Source organism: Chiloscyllium plagiosum, chromosome 11 (assembly GCF_004010195.1).
Source record: "Chiloscyllium plagiosum isolate BGI_BamShark_2017 chromosome 11, ASM401019v2, whole genome shotgun sequence".
NCBI classification, from domain to species: Eukaryota; Metazoa; Chordata; class Chondrichthyes; order Orectolobiformes; family Hemiscylliidae; genus Chiloscyllium; species Chiloscyllium plagiosum.
Genome location: NC_057720.1, coordinates 24024560 through 24044182, shown reverse-complemented (window position 1 = coordinate 24044182; position 19623 = coordinate 24024560). Strand labels below are relative to the sequence as shown.

Here is a 19623-nt window from a genome sequence, read left to right as displayed (position 1 = left end):
CCTCTTTCCACCTATCACATTTCTGACGCCCCTCCCCCAAGTCCCTCCTCCCTATCTTTTATCTTAGCCTGCTGGACAAACTTTCCTCATTCCTGAAGAAGGGCTAATGCCCGAAACGTCGATTCTCCTGTTCCCTAGATGCTGCCTGACCTGCTGCGCTTCTCCAGCAACACATTTCCATCTCCCATGTTTGATTCCAGCCCTGGGTGACTGTCTGTGTGGAGTCTGCACATTCTCCCTGTATCTGTGGGTTTCCTCCCATGTTCCAAAGATATGCAAGCCAGGTGAATTAGCCATGCTAAATTGTCCATAGTCATTAGGTGCATTAGTCAGAGGTGGGTGGGTGGGTTACTCTTTGGAGGGTTAGTGTGGACTTGTTCGGCCAAAGGGCCTGTTTCCACGCTGTAGGGAATCTAATCTAAGTATTAGATTTTCCAGCGAACATTAAAAACCTGTCTTGAACACCACAACTCTTACAAAAATGAGCATAATATGGACTGTAATACAGGACCTGCAAATTCATGAGCAGCTATATTTTAAGGGGCTGTTTAAACCCAGTCAAGACCAGACAGACAGTTAAAATTGCTTGGCTAACTTACGCATGAAGGTTCTTCTGATTCCTTGCATTTATCTGCTGAACAGAGGGATAAACATCTCTTCTGAAAATCAGCAGGCTCTCAATGTAAATATGTTGATGCAGCTTCAATTAAATTGCTGGTGACTTATTGCTATTTTCACAACGGTCCTGAGTTGGAAGTCTTTCTTTCCAGATGTCTTTAACAGAAGGGAGCTAAGACCACCAGACACTCAAAAGAATCAAATTAATTTTTTGAATACAATCTTTCCTTATGAAAGCACGTCTCTAAACCACAATAAGGAAAGCCCTCCCCTTTCCCAATCAATAATTGGAAGCCCTATTGAAATGCTCCTCCACAGCTTAATTAGGTGCTAAAGACCATTCTACCCAACATGGTGCTCCCATTCTCCGGTTAGCTGCTTGTCTTGGCCAGCAAACCTGAGATGAAAATGTGTTGCTGGAAAAGCGCAACAGGTCAGGCAGCATCCAGGGAACAGGAGAATCGACGTTTTGGGCATAAGCCCTTCTTCATAAGCCATTCCTGAAGAAGGGCTTATGCCCGAAACGTCGATTCTCCTGTTCCCTGGATGCTGCCTGACCTGCTGTGCCTTTCCAGCAACACATTTTCAGCTCTGATCTCCAGCATCTGCAGACCTCACTTTCTCAGCAAACCTGAGAGCTTGTTAATGAATCCAGGATGTTAAAGTCACCCACAGCTCAACTTAAAACTTTCCATCCACATGAGATCAAACTGGGCCTTATTAGTTTGTGTTTTAAGTGCTATGCTTCATATTGAGTCATATTGTGTAACAGATTAAAATAATGGCACTAAATCCTACAATCCTATCTAAGTTGAAAACAAATAATATATATTGATGACAATCAGGAGCTATTTTTGTTTGTTGTTGGGAAAAACAATCCTTGACCTTTAGTACAGTATATTCACAAAGAGATGGAAAATGTGAAACTGCAGCCATTGAAAACATTTTCCACAATTGAAATATTAAAAGGACAGCATATTAAAAAGCACATTATAAAGAAATTGTAGCAAATGAGAACGCTAGTAAGTTTAAATAAAGCAACCACACATCATAATAATGAGAAGTATTTTCTAAGCAGTTAATTATCTCATGAATATTAATAGTGTTGTATATTTGTATCAGATTCATTTCAGTATTTCAAGATACTTCATGTTCCTATATTTATAGACAAATATATAATGTAATCTCCATGAAAATATGTTTCATAATTTATCCAAATTGCTCTCAATGGGAGAAAAAAAATCACAGAAAGAATTAAATGAAGCAAAGTTTAATCACAAGAAAATTAAAGAATGTTAGCTTAAGTTATCAGCAAACTAAACTGATTAGTATACAATGCTTTGAAATTAATTTTACAAAGATTAGAGTAAAATTATGTTCACAATACAGCTTTGACATAAGCAGCGGGATCTAGAAGTACAAACATATAAGGCTAACAGAGTGCTATGAAAGGATATTAGGCTAAAAATCATCACATGCCTTTTGCATTCCATTCTCAGTTTGGATGAAATGCAACTTCATACTTAAAGGTATCTTCCTATGTGAGAAGGATTCCAGAATAAAACACAATTTAAAAATGTTCACAATTACAAAATCAACACTCGAATATTTTAAATGGTTGTAACACAATGTTAAAAATATGAGGTTTATAAGGTTATTATGCTTTGGGATTTTAGCATTAAATTTAGTGGAAAGGAAAGCAATCATGTGACTATGTCATGTGCAGTCTGGTTCACAGTAAACCTAGATTGTTTTAATGATCAAAGAAAGGCCAAGATTGGTTTATTGAGAACTAGGTCGTTACATTTAAAGACAATGGCAGCAGTCTCTGTTTTTACAACGGATAGACTCTGAGTCTCCCAAAATCCTAGAAAGGTGTTTAATGTGGAAGCTTGTGAACAGTAATGCTACAAACAGTTTGTTTCTAAAATGAACGAGATTAAAAGGGAGATAATTAGCATTTCTGCCTGAATGCAAGATTACGGTGTTTTTATGTTGTCTTGGGAAAGTGGGCAGAGAATGTCATTTTTGACAGCCAGCTCTAGTTTCTTTTTTTATTAATCATTCATGGGATGTGGGTGTCACTAACTGGGCCAGCATTTATTACCCATCTCTAAATGCCTAGAAAATAGTTAAGAGTCAACCACATTGCTTTGGGTCTGGAGTCAAGTGTAGGCCAGACCGGATAAGGACAGTAGTTTCCTTTCTGAAAGGATATTACTCAACCATATTGGTTTTACCCCAGACAATCAACAATGGTTAAAATTAGACTCTTAATTCCAGATATTTATCAAAATCAAATTTCACCACCTGCCATAGTAGGATTTGAACATAGGTTCCAGAACATTATCAGGATTTCTGGATTAAGAGTCTAATGATTACACCACTAGACCATTGTCTCCCCTTCCTGTATAGTCTGTATGAAAAATGTTATTTGGTTTTACGAGCTACTACAGTTAAATGGGGAAGTAACTGGTCTCTAGTTGAAGAGATGAAGCCTGGATCCATTGCAGGGTCCTGGGAAATTTATCCTGGTATGCCCAGAGGGAAAAACAATAATTGAAACATGCTTTACACAGGTAGTGATGACAGGATCCTGTCTGAAAACTGAGGAAAGAGCCTGGAGACAGCCAGTGGAAACTACCACTCAGTGAAATGGGGCACTGGGAACTTACTGGAAGCAGGGAATAACCGTGGGCCTATAGCAAAACTATTACTTTAAGATATCTATTTTGTTCTTTTTATATATATATATATATATATATATATATATGAGGAGAGGTTGAGACAGAGGTGCTAAGTCGTGTGCTTCAAGCCAATAAAGTAAACCCTTGTGAGCCCTTGACAGTTTTTTAAAAGTTGGAACAATAGAAGCAGCCTGAATGGGTGGGTCAAGCTTCCACAGAAGCATGATTTTTAGTTTAGCTTCCAGTAGTTATTGGGGTTGTGAAAGCTTGTGATCGACCTGTGGAGATTTTAACAAAATGTGCAGGTCCTTCAGGCCCTAAAGTCTATTCGAAAAATAATTAGATTATAGTTGATCTGTGTTTTAGTTCCATCTGTCCACTTTTGATATGCAAATGCCAATGCCTAGTTAAAACATGTCAATCTCGGTGGTTAATTTTTTGATTGACTTGGTCTCAGGCACATTTTGGAGAGATACTTTGTGTCATAGCATGTGACTTGAGCCTATAAAGGTCTCATATTCCATCCTACCCCATGATCACTTGAAGCATGGCATGCTAATGAAAAGATGCTCTTGTAACTAATAGCTTAATATTAGCTAAGATGCTGATCTGCCTGAGAAATGTAATGTTTGCATATAATATTTAGCAGGAATTCCTGATGATGGGCTTATGCCTGAAACATTGACTCTCCATCTTTTCAGATACTGCCTGACTTGCATTGCCATCGCCACAGTCTATATGCCCAGTTTCTTTTATTGTGAAGGATAAGCTAAGCATTCCTACATCAAGTAAAGTACCTGTTGGTGGGAAGATCAGATCACATATTCTATCAATTCCTTTAATCAATTTAGAACTTCCACTTATATCACTCCTTGATCCTATTTACTCAAGGGGAATACAAGCTTTGTCTATACAAGCTACCCTGATGATCTAACCGTGTTATCTCAGGCATCATTCTAGTCAATCTATGCAGCATGGCCATTTATCATTCCTGAGGTGTGGTGCCCAGACATGCATTCAACTGTATAAATAGGTCCAAATTAGACCTATCAATTAAAAAAAGCTAACTTTATCAAATTGAGAACAGGAGTACTAGCGTGATTTGGAAATTTATGAGAACATATCATTTTCTTTGGTTTGGCCAGTAACAAGTTTCCCAGAACTGCTAATGCAATTGGTTTGCCTGACCAGCATATGTGGAGACAAAGCAGAGTACACATGTGTGGTCCAGAGACCTTTCTTCAGAATTTCTGATTTTGTTTCTGATTTCCAGCATCTACAGATCTTTGGTTTTTTGTTTGATTTGTTTGCCAGTTGGGTGACAGACAACAGCTCTGGTGAGGAAAGGTGAACAGTTTAGATTTGACAACCGCAGAGATTGGAAGTGAGTCTTTGTGGGCAATACAAGAGGGAACATGATGTCAATTTGACAGGGAAACTGATTGTGGAGGTGAGGGTCTATGAAAGATGTTCAAGTCAGTTTTTTGATTGTTGGAACAAGCTTGCTTAATTGCAATGTACACATCTTGTCATGTATATTCTTACATTCTCTGTACTAAACATGAATTACATCAATGTACCTACATGGAGAATTTTTGACCCTATAGAGGAATGAGTTTGGTAGTGCAGTTGTATTTTCCTATTGGAATTTAGATCCTAAAGTGGTCTCACTTTTTCAGCAGAGGTAGATTTTTGGCAGATGGGCAATTAATCAAGACCCTTAAGGTCTAAATTAGTGGCCATTTTCAGAGATGGAAATAATTTTCTTCTGTCACACAGACTCTTTGCTGTGCTCAGCATTGTTTTAGAGGCAGCTTTATGTTGGCAGGGATATGGGGAGATCGACGGACAATAATAACCTGAAGTGTACACTAAAACTGGTGTTCTAAAATGCTGAAAATAGGCAACTGTGAACAAATAAATGAATATGGAGGCACATTCCTCTCCACACTTATGGCGCTGTCCATTCTGGACTTTTCTTTTTAAATATGCAGTCTGAATGCTTTTCTGAATTGTCTCTATTTTGAAGTATCATCTTAGTTTCCCGTGTGTGAGCAACACTCGCTTCTTCCTGTAATTGGCTACGTATAAACTTTTCGTTATACTCATTGAGGATATGTGACAATAAAGGCTATGTTATTCTATTCCAATGGGGCTGAAAGTCATTAGGCCTTCTGATTGGTTCTCACCGTCTGCAATCCACCCAGCATCTGAAGTATAGTCGGCTAAAGAGTTGTCTATTTCCCTTTAACATCTTGAAGCAGGCATGCCAGTAAGAATCATTGGCTTAGATGCTTCAAATATTCCCAGAACCTGAGAATGTTATAAATCCTGGCCGTAGTTCCTGCTCAGATTTTGTTAGAGGTGGGTCCATATTGGGCATTCCCTATTAATTGATTATGAATGTCTAAGCTGTGAAATTAGTTGCTCAGATAGCTTCTGGAAATGTGGCAAGGGCAATGGAATACCTTCATAAAAAGGGAGAGCTGAATGTGAGGCTAGCGGTTCACACAAATAATCTTATTGAGGTCTCATTTTTGTCATGTTTCAGGCCTGCTTGTTGAGGCTTCATTACTCATTATGTGCCTAAGGAAATTTCCACTCAGAATATCTCAAGTTGGCATATTTCTCGAGTTATTTTGGGCTGGCATTTTATAATTTAGTAGCTGATTAAAATATGAAAAAGAAATTCAAACTAGAAACATGAATATAACAGAATGCTATTAATTAACAACCTTGCATCATTTTGTTTATAGATTCTGATAATGTGTTAGTGACATAACAGCCAACAAAATATTAGTCAACAGGTTATGCCCAAAGAATACTTCATAGTTTCAGAACACAAACAAGTATCATTAATCCATTATTAACAACAGGAACAGTCAGGGTTAAGTTTCAGCTTGAAGAATAACTGATTAAATAGTCACAAAATAGAACAACAGACACATTTTTGTTTATCTTTTGTACCTGACACAGAGTCGTCATCATAGTTTCCAACTCCATCCATATGTCCATCTGAGTAACTGATGTAAGGAGAATGATTTGTTGTTGTCTCTTGGCTTGAAATTAAAGCAGGTTTCTTTGGGACTGAGCTACCTCCTGTAGTTAGGTTTATTTCAGCATATGTTTTATGTACTTCATCAGTAGTTGAAAGTGGAGCTGGATGAAGTACTGGAATAGTTTGATTATTTGCTTGATGTGATGATACCTCGATATCGTCGTCATCATTGATCATAACCAATTCTGCTCGGATAGCTCCTTCGTACCCCAAAACCTTTTTGGTTTCATTTTCATCATCTACATTGTGGTATCCCATGAAGACCATGGTAACCGGCTCCTCAGTGTTAATAGTAGAAGGCAATGAATGGACAACATTCAAACTAACAACTGTTTCTTCGGAAGCGGAAGATGATCCACCATCATGATCGAGCTCTGAACTGATAAACACAGCTTCACGGTGATTATCCCTTCCTTGATGGCATTGAACTTGAACAAAATTCAGCTCACTTTCAGTTAATGGTGACTCAATATGTTGTTGACTCTGACTTTGTGTCAAGTTCAGAGATCTGGAACTGGTTACTGGTGAGAAGGGAGCAGGTGTAAATGATTGCTGTGGGGAAACAGCCAAATTCCTTTCCTGATACACCGTAGTGTTGTTGCTTCCAAACGTTTGAGCCATTACAGGATTATGCCTCTCAACTCTTTCACTTATTGTTATATCATCTGGAATTATTGATTCAGATTCCATCTGCTCACTGGGTAGCATTTTATGAGATTGGAGTTTAATGTGGGAACTTGAGTAAACAGGTGCATGACATACTGCAGAAACATTGGCTTGTTTTTCACCAGCCTGCTGTAACAATGCCTCCACCTCATCATGAGTCATGTTATCTATGCCATTCTGCACCAGGCCGCCATCATTGCATAATGCATACACAGACTTGACTCCATCTTCATAGACTTTAACACCTTTGTTTTTGATTTCATTGACCATCACTGGTACAGTTGATAGAATGGTACTTTCTCCAGTCTTCATATCCTTTTGAACATTGATTTCTACAGCAAATAATGCTGTTAAGAAAACATTTGTGTGTTAGTACTTTCATTAGATAACACCTTGGTAATTGTGAAATGGATGTTAACTCAATTTAGTAGTTATCAAAATGCATGACATTGTTTTGCAGAGAACTGTATGTTGTCTATACAGTCAGGTCTGGCTATTAAGTCTTGCTCATTTTTCATGACTAATCACACACACACACACATACATGCACACACACACACAAACACATACACACACCCTACCATAGCATTAGACTGCAGTCACCAAATGGACCTGGGCATCTTTACTGGAAGGATAGATCATTAAAATTATGCTGTTGATTGTTCCATCTTGAGCATACTGGCTTGTTCAACAAGCACCAACTCAATTTTTTTTACTAGAATGTCTCATTGAAAAATGTTGACCCAAATTTTATCAAAGCTTACAGCATGCCTTTGGATGGTAGTAAGCAGGGTTTCATCACTCTGGCCTCTGCAACTCAGAAATTTGTGTTATTCAGCATTATAGATTAGTTATGCAGTTCTGTTTGTTATAATATTTGGTTGCAAGTATAGAGGAAATCTAAGCCCATAGAACAGGAGTGAAGTCTGTTGGCACAAGCTCACTTGACCAGAACTTTGGGGATCAATAAACAACTCCCAGATGCCAAGGTCAAAAGAAGAATTTGACAGTTGAATCTAAAATCAGCAAGACATTATCATTACAATAGTCAACAACACTTAACATTACAATGATGTTTAATAATTCTAGCATGAAGGAAGTTATCTCCATTAAGTCTGCAAAACGTTTCAAGAATGTTGAGCTTACTGTGGGCAATATCCAAATGACAATGTCTGACTATTTAAAAGCTCCTACTAATGTCTTATTTTAACATTGCATTTCCCTATAGTGAAACAGCAGGTTAAAAAAGGGAGGAGATACGATTTCTTTTAAAGCAGTGTGTTGTTAAGATTTAGAATTCTTTGCCTGAAAGAATGTTGGAAACTGATTCAAGAATAACTTTCTGAACAATATTGGATACATGTTTGAAAATAAAACATTTGCAAGGTGTTGAGGAAAGAGGGGAATAGGTCAAACTTAGTAGCTTTTTTAGAATGATCTTTCAGAGACACAATCTTGAAGGTCTGAATAGCATCTTTCTGTGCTATGCAAGCATACAGTTTCTATGATGAGGTTAACAGGAAAAATGGCTATTGCTACAGATATGATTGAATTATTTGCTTAATTGTGAAATATACTATCATTTGAATTTGACTGAATTTCTAATCATCTAAACAGTACCTTCTTTAGGCTCTTCAACATCCTGTGTTTCAGTTTCTGAACTTGGTATTCTCTGCTGGTCCTGAGATTCATATGATTTTGGTAGGTCTGGAATTTCTGTATTTACAAACTTTGTTTGGTCTATATACAGTAACAGAAACAATTAATAAACAATACACTAATTAATAGGGTATTGTTGCAAATGATGGTGAAGGAAAAGTCAAAATTCTTGTTCATACCTTCATAAATCTCAGCCTGTGCTGCCTGCAAAGAGACAATTGTTCAGATTATTTTTTGTGATTTCTCAAAACTGAATGGGCTAACTAAAATGGTACAGTAATACTACACATAGGATGCTTTCTGCAGGTAAAAGAGGCGTTGACTAGTAGTAATATCTGCAATTGCCTCAACTCATTGATAGTAATAGATTCTTGAAATGCAACATGCTTAAGCAAGTTGTCCATACGATACTAATGCAGAAGTGACACCTTGATATGTTTAAATTCCCATTCAAATATCCATTGAAAAGATCTAACAATGAACTTGGATTCTAACACATGTATAAACATATAATATTTTAGTTTTTAGAAGGTATGATTATACTTTGGACCATGTAGATTGTTAAAAGTTTTCAAATAATTATTCATGGATGTGTATTGCACTGTTTGTGCCAACGTTTATTGTTCAGCTCTAATTGTCCTTGAGAAAGTGGTGGTGAGCTGTTGTCTTGAATAGCTGCGGTCCATGTGGCGTAGATACACTCACAATTTTCTTGATGAACGGCTTTTGTCTGAAACGTTGATTTGCCCGCTCCTCGGATGATGCCTGACCTGCTGTGCTTTTCCAGCACCACACTCTCGTGTCTAATCTCCAGCATCTACAGGCTTCACTTTTGCTGAGTTGATTTATACTCACAATGTTGTTAGGAAGGGAGTTCCAGGATTTAAACCCAGTAACACTAAAGGAACAGTGATATATTTCCAAGTCAGGGTGGTGAGTGGAGAACTTGCAGGTGTTGGTGTTCCCATATACCTGGCTGTCCTTGACCTACTAGCTGGTAGAGGCTGAAGAATTGGAAAGGAGTCAGTTGTCAGTGGTCAGTTGTGCAGTGCATCTTGTAGATAGGACACACTGTTGCCACTGTGTGTCAATGGTGGAGGAAGTGAATGTTTAAGGTGGTCACTGGTTGCCAATCATGTGGGTTGCTTTGCTGAGGAGCATGTGCAGTGATGTCTTGGGACTGGGATGAATGACCACCAAGAGTCAAAATCATCTTCCTTTAGGTTGGGTATGACTGAAGAGATTTTCTCTTCATTCCCACTGGCTTTAATGTTGCTATGACTCCAGGTTGTCATTCCCAGTTGACTGCTGCTTTGAAATCAAGGTCAGATATTTTTACCTCAACCTTCTGAGTTGTCTGCTCTTGTCCATGTTTGGACCAAGGCTGCTAATGAAGTCTGGAGCTGTGTGGTCCTGGTGGATAATAAACTGAAACCAGTGAGCAGGTTAGTGCTGAGTATAACTTGTTAGAAATGTTAACATTTCCTTTTTTCACTTTAACACTTGACTGAACTAGGGTAGGAATGGACCAGGTTGGATTTGACCTGCTTATTTTATGGACAGGACATATCCAGTCAATTTTTAAAATTGCTGGATAGCTGCCAAAATTATAGAACGCCAGCAAAGCCTATTCTGGTTAAGAGTACATTAATTATTAATCATTTCAGTTATGGTTTAGAAAAGAGCCAATGTTTTACAATTGTTTGGACATTAGTTAAAAGAGAAACACTTTTATAGCAGAAATATTCAGAAGCACTTCATATAAAATGAACAACAGGTTAGGAGGCTGGGCAAAGAAGTTGCAGATGAAATACAACATGGGAAAGAGTGAGGTCATGCACTTTGGTAGGAAGAATAGAGACATGGCCTATTTTCTAAATGTGGGAGAAAATTCAGAAATTGGAAGTGCACAGGGTCTTGAGAGTACTAGTCTAGGTTTCTCTTAATGTAAACTTGAAGGTTGAGTTGGTAGTTAGGAAGGCAAATACAATGGTAAAAATCATAGAACATCAGGCTATAGTCCAACAGGTTCATTTGGAAGCACTAGCTTTCAGAGTGTTGCTCCTACCACCCCACCAATCTCCATGTACAGCGTATCATCTGCCGAAATTTCTGCCACCTCCAAATGAACCCCACCACCAAGGATATATTTCCCTCCCCTCCCCTATCAGCATTCCGTAAAGACCACTCCCTCCGTGACTCCCTCGTCAGATCCACACCCCCCACCAACCCAACCTCCACTTATGGCACCTTCCCCTGCAACCGCAGGAGGTGCAAGACTTGCGCCCACACCTCCCCCCTCACCTCCCTCCAAGGCCCCAAAGGAAACTTCCATATCCGCCACAGATTCACCTGCACCTCCAAACACATCATCTATTGCATCCTCTGCACCCGATGTGGCCTCCTCTATATTGGGGAGACAGACCGGCTACTTGCGGACCCCCTACCTTGTCTCAGTCAAATCCATCGAATTCAGCACCGCCTTCCTAACCTGCAATCTTCTTCCTGACCTCTTCGCCCCCACCCTAGTCTGACCTATCACCCTCACCTTGACCTCTTTCCACCTATCACATTTCCAACGCCCCTCCCCCAAGTCCCTCCTCCCTACCTTTTATCTTAGCCTGCTGGACAAACTTTCCTCATTCCTGAAGAAGGGCTTATGCCCGAAACGTCGATTCTCCTGTCCCCTGGATGACCTGCTGCGCTGTTCCAGCAACACATTTTCAGCTCTGATCTCCAGCATCTGCAGACCTCACTTTCTCCTCCTTCATCAGGCAGTTGTGTATAAGATTGTAAGACACAGAATTTATAGCAAAAGTTTACATTGTGATATAACTGAAATTATACATTGAAAAAAATCTGGATTGTTTGTTAAGTCTCTCATCTTTTAGAATGAACATGTTTGTTTCAGTTTTTTCATATGTAAATCACAGAACTTTCTCAAAGTTACATTCTCATGTGAACTTTAACAATTGATGTCATGTCAACCCAGATAATGTATTTAAGGTGTGAGATGCCCTGTGTGAGACTGTCTGTGCCACAATGGTCAGACTGATTCTAATCTAAGAAATAGACTTACAGAATCTTATATGGATTCACGCAGTTTTTGAGCAAAATAAAATGCAAACTCACTCCATACATTCACTCCCACAAACACTCATGAACACACACACACATATATATATATAAGTTTGTGGGGTGAATTTGTATTTGCAGAATTGCATTTTATGTTGCTCAAAAACTGCATGAATCCATGTAAAATTCTGTAAATCCATTTTTTAGACTAGAATCAGTCTGACCATTGTGGCACAGACAGTCTCACACAGGGCATCTCACACCTTAAACGCATTATCTGGGCCGACTTAACACCAATTGTTAAAGTTCACAGAAGAATGTAACTTTAAAAAAGTTCTGTGATTTACTTATGAAAGAACTGAAACCAACATGTTCATTCTAAAAGATGAGAGACCTAACAAACAATCCAGGTCTTTTTCAATATATAATTTCATCACACTGTAAAATTTTGCTATAAATTCTGTGTCTTATGATCTTATACTCCACAACCACCTGATGAAGGAGCAGCACTCTGAAATCTAATGCTTCCAAATAAACCTGTTGGACGAAAATCTGGTGTTGTGTCATATTTTTAACGTTGTACACCCCAGTACAACACCGGTATCTCCAAATCATCAATACAATGTTATCATTCCTCTCGGGGGAACTACAATACAAAAGCAAGGATGTACTTCTGAGGCTTTCTAAGTCTCTGGTCAGACCACATTTAGAGTATTGTGAGCAATTTTGGGCCCCATACCTCAGGAATGGTATATTGGCCCTGGAGCAGGTCCAGAGGAGGTTCATGAGAATGATCCCAGGATTGAAAGGCTGAACATATGTGGAGTGTTTGAGGACTCTGGGACTATTCCTGATGGAGTTTAGAAGGATGGTGGAGGGGGGGAGGGAATCTGATTGAAACTTACAGAATACCAAATGGCCTGGACAGAGTGGCTGCTGGGAAGGTGTTTCTGCTGGCAGAAGAGACGAGGACCTGAGGGCACAGCCTGAGAGCAGAGGGAAGACACTTTAGAACAGAGATAAGGAGAAACTTCTTTAGCCAGAGAATGGTGAATCTGTGGAATTCATTGCTACAGAGGGCTGTAGAGGCCGGATCATTGAGTATAGTTAAAACAAAGATAGATAAGTTCTTGATTGTCAAGGGGATCAAAGCAATGAAGAAAGGTTGAGTAGGTTAGGTTTATTTTCATTAGAAAAAAGGAGATTGAGGGGGGACCTGATTGAGGTTTATAAAATCATGAAGGGCATAGACAGGGTGGATAGAGACAAGCTTTTTCCCAGGGTGAAGGATTCAATAACGAGAGGTCACGCTTTCAAGGTGAGAGGTGGAAAGTTTAAGGGGGATACACGCGGCAAGTACTTTACAGAGAGGGTGGTGGGTATTTGGAACACATTGTCAGCAGAGGTGGTAGAGGCAGGCACGGTAGATTCATTTAAGATGCGTCTGGATACATGCATGAGCAGGTGCGGAGTAGAAGGATACAGATGCTTAGGAATTGACCGACAGGTTTAGACAGTACATTTGGATCGGCTCAGGCTTGGAGGGCCAAAGGGCCTGCTCCTGGGCGTAAATTTTCTTTGTTCTTTGTTACAGGGAGAGAGCAGGAAAATGGGACTGAAAAACCTATTGGCCATGATTGAATAGCAGAGCAGACATGATGGGCCGAATGGCCTAATTTCTGCTCCTATGCCTTTTGGCCTTATGGTCTTCAAATTCATATGTGGGATGTTGGAATCACTGGCAAGGTCAGTGTTTGTTGCCTATCCCTAATTTTCCTTGAAGCGAGTGGCTTACTTGACTTTTTCAGAAGATAGTTAAGGGTCAACTTCATTGCCGTGGGACTGGAGTCACACGTAGGCCAGACTGGGTAAGGACAAAAAGCATTCTTCCTTTCTTAAGTAGCATTGGTGAACCAATAGGTTTTACAATATTTGACAGCGGTGTTACATGGTTACCAGTCAACTAGCTTTGAATTCCAGATGATGTTGAATTTGAATTTCAGTACCTTCCATTCAAACCCATGACCCGAGAACTTTAATTTAGAGCTTCAGTTGTTAGTCTAGTGATAATGTCACTATACCATGGCCAATTAGAAGCACAACTACTGTGTGACATGGAAAAGCATGTGACCATTGTTCCAGAAGGCAATGTTTCAAACACTTAGTACAAGACAATTTACAGTAAAGGAATTCTGGAGAATGTGTAACTTTAATATTTACACAGGCTTGTTAACGAGCAGAGAGCTGTTAAGCCAGTTTATTTAATGAACAGTTGAATGTTTTCAAAGGCAAGTCAGGACTTGTAAACCTGATGTTTGAGCTTGGATTACAAGTTTGACTTAAAGTTATCACAGCCTTTCCTTCATGTAGGCATGTACTAGAGTAGATGGACTTTTTCTTTGATATATTAAAAAATAACAGCTTGACTCAGCTGTTAGTGACACTGCCTCCAAGTTAGGAGATTTCTATTTTTTGTTATTCATCCATATGGAATGTGGGTGTCACTGGCTGGGTCAGTGTTTATTGCCTGCCTCTAGATGTCCTTGAGAAGGTAGTGGTGAGCTGCCTTCTTGAATTGCTGCAATCCCCATGCTTTAGGTTGATCCACAATCCTGTTAGGGAGGGATTTCCAGGAATTTGACCCAGCAAGGAAGGATGATATATTTGCTAGTCAGAATGCTGTGTGGCTTGGACAGGAACTTGAAGGTGGTAGTATCCCCATGTATCTGTTGCTGTTGTTATTCTAGATGCAAATGGTCATGGATTTGGAAGGTGCTGTCAAAGGATCTTTGGTGAATTTCTGCAGTTCATTTGTAGCTAGTACACACTGTTACCACTGAGCGGCAGTGGTGGAGAGAGTGGCTATTTGTGGATGTGATGCCAATCAAGCGGGCTGCTTTGTTCTGGATGGTGTCACGCTTCTTGAGTGTTGTTGGACCTGCGGTCATCCAGGCAAGTGGAGAATATTGCTTTATGCTTCTGATTAGGGCTTTGTAGATGGTGGGTATGGTTTAGGAAATCAGGAGGTGAGTTTGCTGCAGGATTCCTAGCCTCTGACCTGCTGTTGTAGCCACTATATTTAAGTGGTGAGTCAAGTTAGGTTTCTGGTCAATGGTACGCTCAACCAAGAACAAAGAACAAAACAGTATAGGAAAAGGCCTTCGGTCCTCCAAAGTTTGAGAGTAAGATTCAGTGATAGCAATTCCACTGCTCCTAATTCATCTCCAAATTTGAACTTCTTAACTAAACTGATGCAATAAAACACTGGGTGTGGCTGGGGGTTTTGCACTGCTGGTGTCATTTAGAAGGCTATTAAATTAAGACCCCTGTCCACTCTATTCTTGTCTTTCCAGATATATTTATCAACTTGTTTTAATATTTAGTAAATAAAGAGTTCACATGATATCCTGGCTAACCTTACATAATTTAACAGCACCAAACTTGTCTTTAATCCTATTACTGCATGTTGAGTTTCTTTGTTCACAAAAAATCACCTCCACTTTTGCCTCTGTAGCTATACAAAATGTAATTGTCCAACACCAAATGCCATATGCTCCAAAACTAATATGGGCACATTCACCTATGAAATAATTTTCAGTAATGTACCTTTATTATATCTGCTGTAGATCTTTCTGCTGCTTTCAATTTCTTCAATAATATTTGTTCATTAAGTGAAACTTGGGCTTCTTGGTTTTCAAGAGATTTAATTTCTTCTTCAAGCCTAAATTCAGAATGTAATATAGCTTTAAAAATAAATAAAACTTTAACAGTACATTATTTATTTGTTGAATCTGAGCCTGCAGCTAAATAAACTTGCTCTTGCAGAACACGTTTGTACTGGGTAGAAATCTGATATAAACTTACCTCATGTGGCAAATATTTTGCCCTCCAGTAACAGTATTCTGTAAACGGAATCATACATTTGTGATCAACATTCTGAACAGCCTATTATGCATATTAAGCATTGCTGACAATTGCAAATACTGTATAGTGTATGCATGTCTGCTTGAAGGCAAGTTCTTCTGTTGAGAGTTCATCCAGAGCTATTCTCATCAATGATGTTTTACCATTGCCTTCCATTTTCAGGGCAGGGTCATAAGGTAGGTCTTAAGCCTATTTGGGAATCATACTAACATTGCTGACATTATTTAGAACTGTACATTATTTAGAAATGTATGCTAGCCATCTACTCAATTGACTGGTCCAGACAGTATCTTCTATTGAGGTGTAATTATAATTTCAGAGCATTTTAGGCTGTATCTTCAGGGTATTCTATCGTTTCTTCACTAACTTTCCCTGAGCCCAGGAACCATTAACTTAACAGTGATGACCCTAGTCTACAGATTACTTTTTAAAATTATTATGAATGACTTCTGTTATTTGTGTAGATACTATGGTGGAGCAACTTACAAAAGTCTTCACTGTATTTTTCATGTAAAAGTACACATGACAATGAATTTCTGTTCTATGTTAATTGCTAGATCTGTAAATGTTATCTCATTTATTTTATATTTTATTTCATAACATATGTATCGCATATTGTCTACCTTAGCATAAAAACCTCATCATCAATTCATAAGGCAAGTTCTTCTGTTGAGCTGTGGGTGGGCTGTTTTTGATTAAAATCTGCTTAATTTCATTCACCAATTTCTCACTAGCAAACTTTTTTCTAACGACCTCTTTAAAGCGTGTATGTTGGAATATAATAAGTTGACTGAAAGAGATGGTAATTTTCCTATTTAGCCAGTTCTTTCCTAAGACCATTAAGGATTTATATTTAATTTATTTGGTCCCTGATGCAAAACAGCAAACAACAGGTAAAACTCTCAAGAAAATAAAATTCTGCTGAATTCTCCCTAAGGTAATCCAATAAAATCCCGATTTTATCGATTAAGTGCTCCAACCTAATGACAATCCGATTACTTATAGCATTACTGTATTTTGCTCAGTTGCTTTTCATGCAAAGACAATTTTGGAAACAGAATACAATTTACTTACCTGACTTCACTGACTTTAATTTAATTGCAAACTGAAAGCTGATTAAAGATACACAACAGCTGTCAACTTGGTGCTCTGAGATAGTCAATGTTTGGGTCCTGATCCTCAGGTTGAAAGCCCACCCTACAGCTACCCCTGCTTGGTGAGGTGCATCGTCCATGAACATGACCTCCATTCTCCTTCCTGATACTGCCATGTGCAAGATACCTGTGACCTTTTTCTTCAAATTATCTTTCATGCATGTGGCAATTAGCACTGTTGTGACTCCATTACCCTGTTTTGGCTCTTAAATGTAGCCTAACTACATTAGAATGTTCATTTTGTGTCCTTAAGTTTCATAGACCTGGACCTGTCCATGGGTGGCACAGTGGTTCAATGGTATGACCTGTGCCAGTGCCAGGTACCCCAGGTTTGATCCCTGCTTTAGGCGACTGTCATGTAGAGTTTGCACATTCTTCCAGTGTTTGTATGCATTTCCTCTGGGTCTCCGGTTTTCTCCCACAGTCCAAAGATGTTCAGGTTAGGTGGATTGGCTATGCTAAATTGCTAATGGTGTCTAAGAATATGCAGGCTAGGTGGATTAGCCATGGGAAATGCACGATTACAGGGATAGGATTGGAGAGGCTGTGTGGACATGAATGGGCTGAATGGCCGGCTTCCACATTGTAGGGATTCTATGATTCTGTGGATGATCCTGCACAGTTGAATGTACGATAACTTTCCCAGCACCATGAGCATGGAGAAAGAGGTCTACCTCAACAGGTACACTATATATAAATAGAGTAGAATAGAATAGCCTTTATTGTCATGTGCATGTGAATAAGTGCAGTGAAAAGTTTGTACTATCACCTCTCGTTGCCACCTTAGGTACAGACTACCAAGGTATAGATACTTTAAGTGTTGTTGCAGCATTTAAATTATGAAAAAAGAAGTCGAGCATGGGAATATAGAGTTTATAAAGTCCAGAAAGATTAGTTAGATTGGTAAACACACATGTTCTCTATTTTTTACAACCAACATTTTGCCTATAATTTCAGAACAATGGGGTGTTAATGAATATTTGCCACATGTTGATGAATGGAAAAAGGTTTTGATAGTGAAAGCCAGGAACACCGATCCATCTGAAAAATGTGTTGCTGGAAAAGCGCAGCAGGTCTATCTGTAAAGCTCTGAGGACTTAATAGTAAAACATTAACTGACTGCTGGGAGACTGAACTTTTGCCTCCTGCCCAATTAAGTCCCCCAACGCCCTGTCCTTTTAAATACTCCCGGAAGGAGTGGAACATTTTGCCTATTAACTCTAATTATCTCCATAGCTGCTGTCTGACCTACTGAGCTTTTCTCGCTCTTGTTTCAGATTTACAGAATATGCAGCATTTTGCTTTTGGGCAACCACATTTTCCATTTGCTTTTCATTTTCCCCTCAGCACACCATCCCTTACTAATTGCAGAAAACTAGTATGCAAATACAGCATGGACTAAGGTTTTGCATTTGTTGCTGAAGGAACAGAGTATAAAAGTAGGGAAGTGTTGCTGCATTTGAACAAGGTATTATTGAGACCGCATCCAGAGTATTACGTCCAATTTTGGTCCCCTTTCTTGAGGAGGAATGTAGTTGAATTGGAGGCAGCTCAGACGAGGTTCACTAGATTAACTCAAGAGACGAGGAGTTTGTCTTATGAAGAGAGACTGAGCAGTTTAGGCCGATACTGTCTGGAGTTCAGAAGAATGAAAGAAGATGGTAAATGGATTGAAGGGTTATGGAGAATGGGCAGGAGAGTGGAGTTGAGTTCAAGATGAGATCAGCCATGATCATATCAAATGGTGGTGCAGGTTTGAGGGGCTGAATGACCTATTCCTGCCCCTAACTCTTGTGTTCTTAATGTCAGTAGAACTTAAAGATGATAAACCATAAACCAGCCTTACTTTCATTAGTTTATCCAACTTTGCTGCAAACTGTACATAACTAATTCCCAAATCATTCATCTGTGATATGCATTTCTGGGGCAGGATGATGTTATAAACTAAAGGAATTGCCAGAGACAGTCAAAGAGATTTTACATGGCATATTAGATGATTGTTATATTGTGAATTGCGATTATTTTTGTTTGGCATTTTGTAATATAGGAGATTTGCATATAATGGAAAATCATGTAAGCATTTTCAATATGTATTTCCTACAAGCAAAGAGAGCAAATACGTACAAAGTAACCCTTTTGTCCCCAACTTTCTCATGCATTTCTATCCCTTTTGAGCAAATCTCATTGAAGAATAGGTGAGGAACACTTTAAAACACCAAAACATCCATATTACAGAGGAGGAAGTGCTGGATGTCTTGAAACGCATTAAGGTGGATAACTCCCCAGGACCTGATCAGGTGTACCCTGGAACTCTGTAGGAAGCTAGAGAAGTGATTGCTGGGCCTCTTGCTGAGATATTTGTATCATCAATAGTCACGGGTGAGGTGCCGGAAGACTGGAGGTTGGCAAACGTGGTGCCACTGTTTCAGAAAGGTGGTAAGGACAAGCCAGGGAACTGTAGACCAGTGAGCCTGACGTCGGTGGTGGGCAAGTTGTTGGAGGGAATCCTGAGGGACAGGATGTACATGTATTTGGAAAGGCAAGGACTGATTAGGGATAGTCAATATGGCTTGGGAAATCATGTCTCACAAACTTGATTGAGTTTTTTGAGGAAGATAAAAAAGAGGATTGATGAGAGCAGAGCAGTAGATGTGATCTATATGGATTTCAGTAAGGCATTCAACAAGGTTTCCCATGGGAGACTGATTAGCAAGGTTAGATCTCATGGAATACAGGGAGAACTAGCCATTTGGATACAGAACTGGCTCAAAGGTAGAAAACA

At 39.2% G+C, this 19623-nt stretch overlaps 1 protein-coding gene across 5 annotated transcripts in view; it reads right to left on the bottom strand.

Annotated features, from left to right (window-relative positions):
* The window catches only part of LOC122554218 (palmdelphin-like), a 111433-nt gene that overhangs the window by 8737 nt on the left and 83073 nt on the right, over positions 1-19623 (bottom strand). For all 5 annotated transcript variants that reach the window (XM_043698883.1, XM_043698879.1, XM_043698882.1 and 2 more), the window contains 4 exons: positions 15370-15484; positions 8868-8892; positions 8650-8769; positions 6273-7376 (listed from right to left, as the gene is read on the bottom strand). In XM_043698883.1, the coding sequence (XP_043554818.1) occupies positions 6273-7376; positions 8650-8769; positions 8868-8892; positions 15370-15484 (1364 nt within the window). The remainder of the gene's footprint in view (positions 1-6272; positions 7377-8649; positions 8770-8867; positions 8893-15369; positions 15485-19623) is intronic.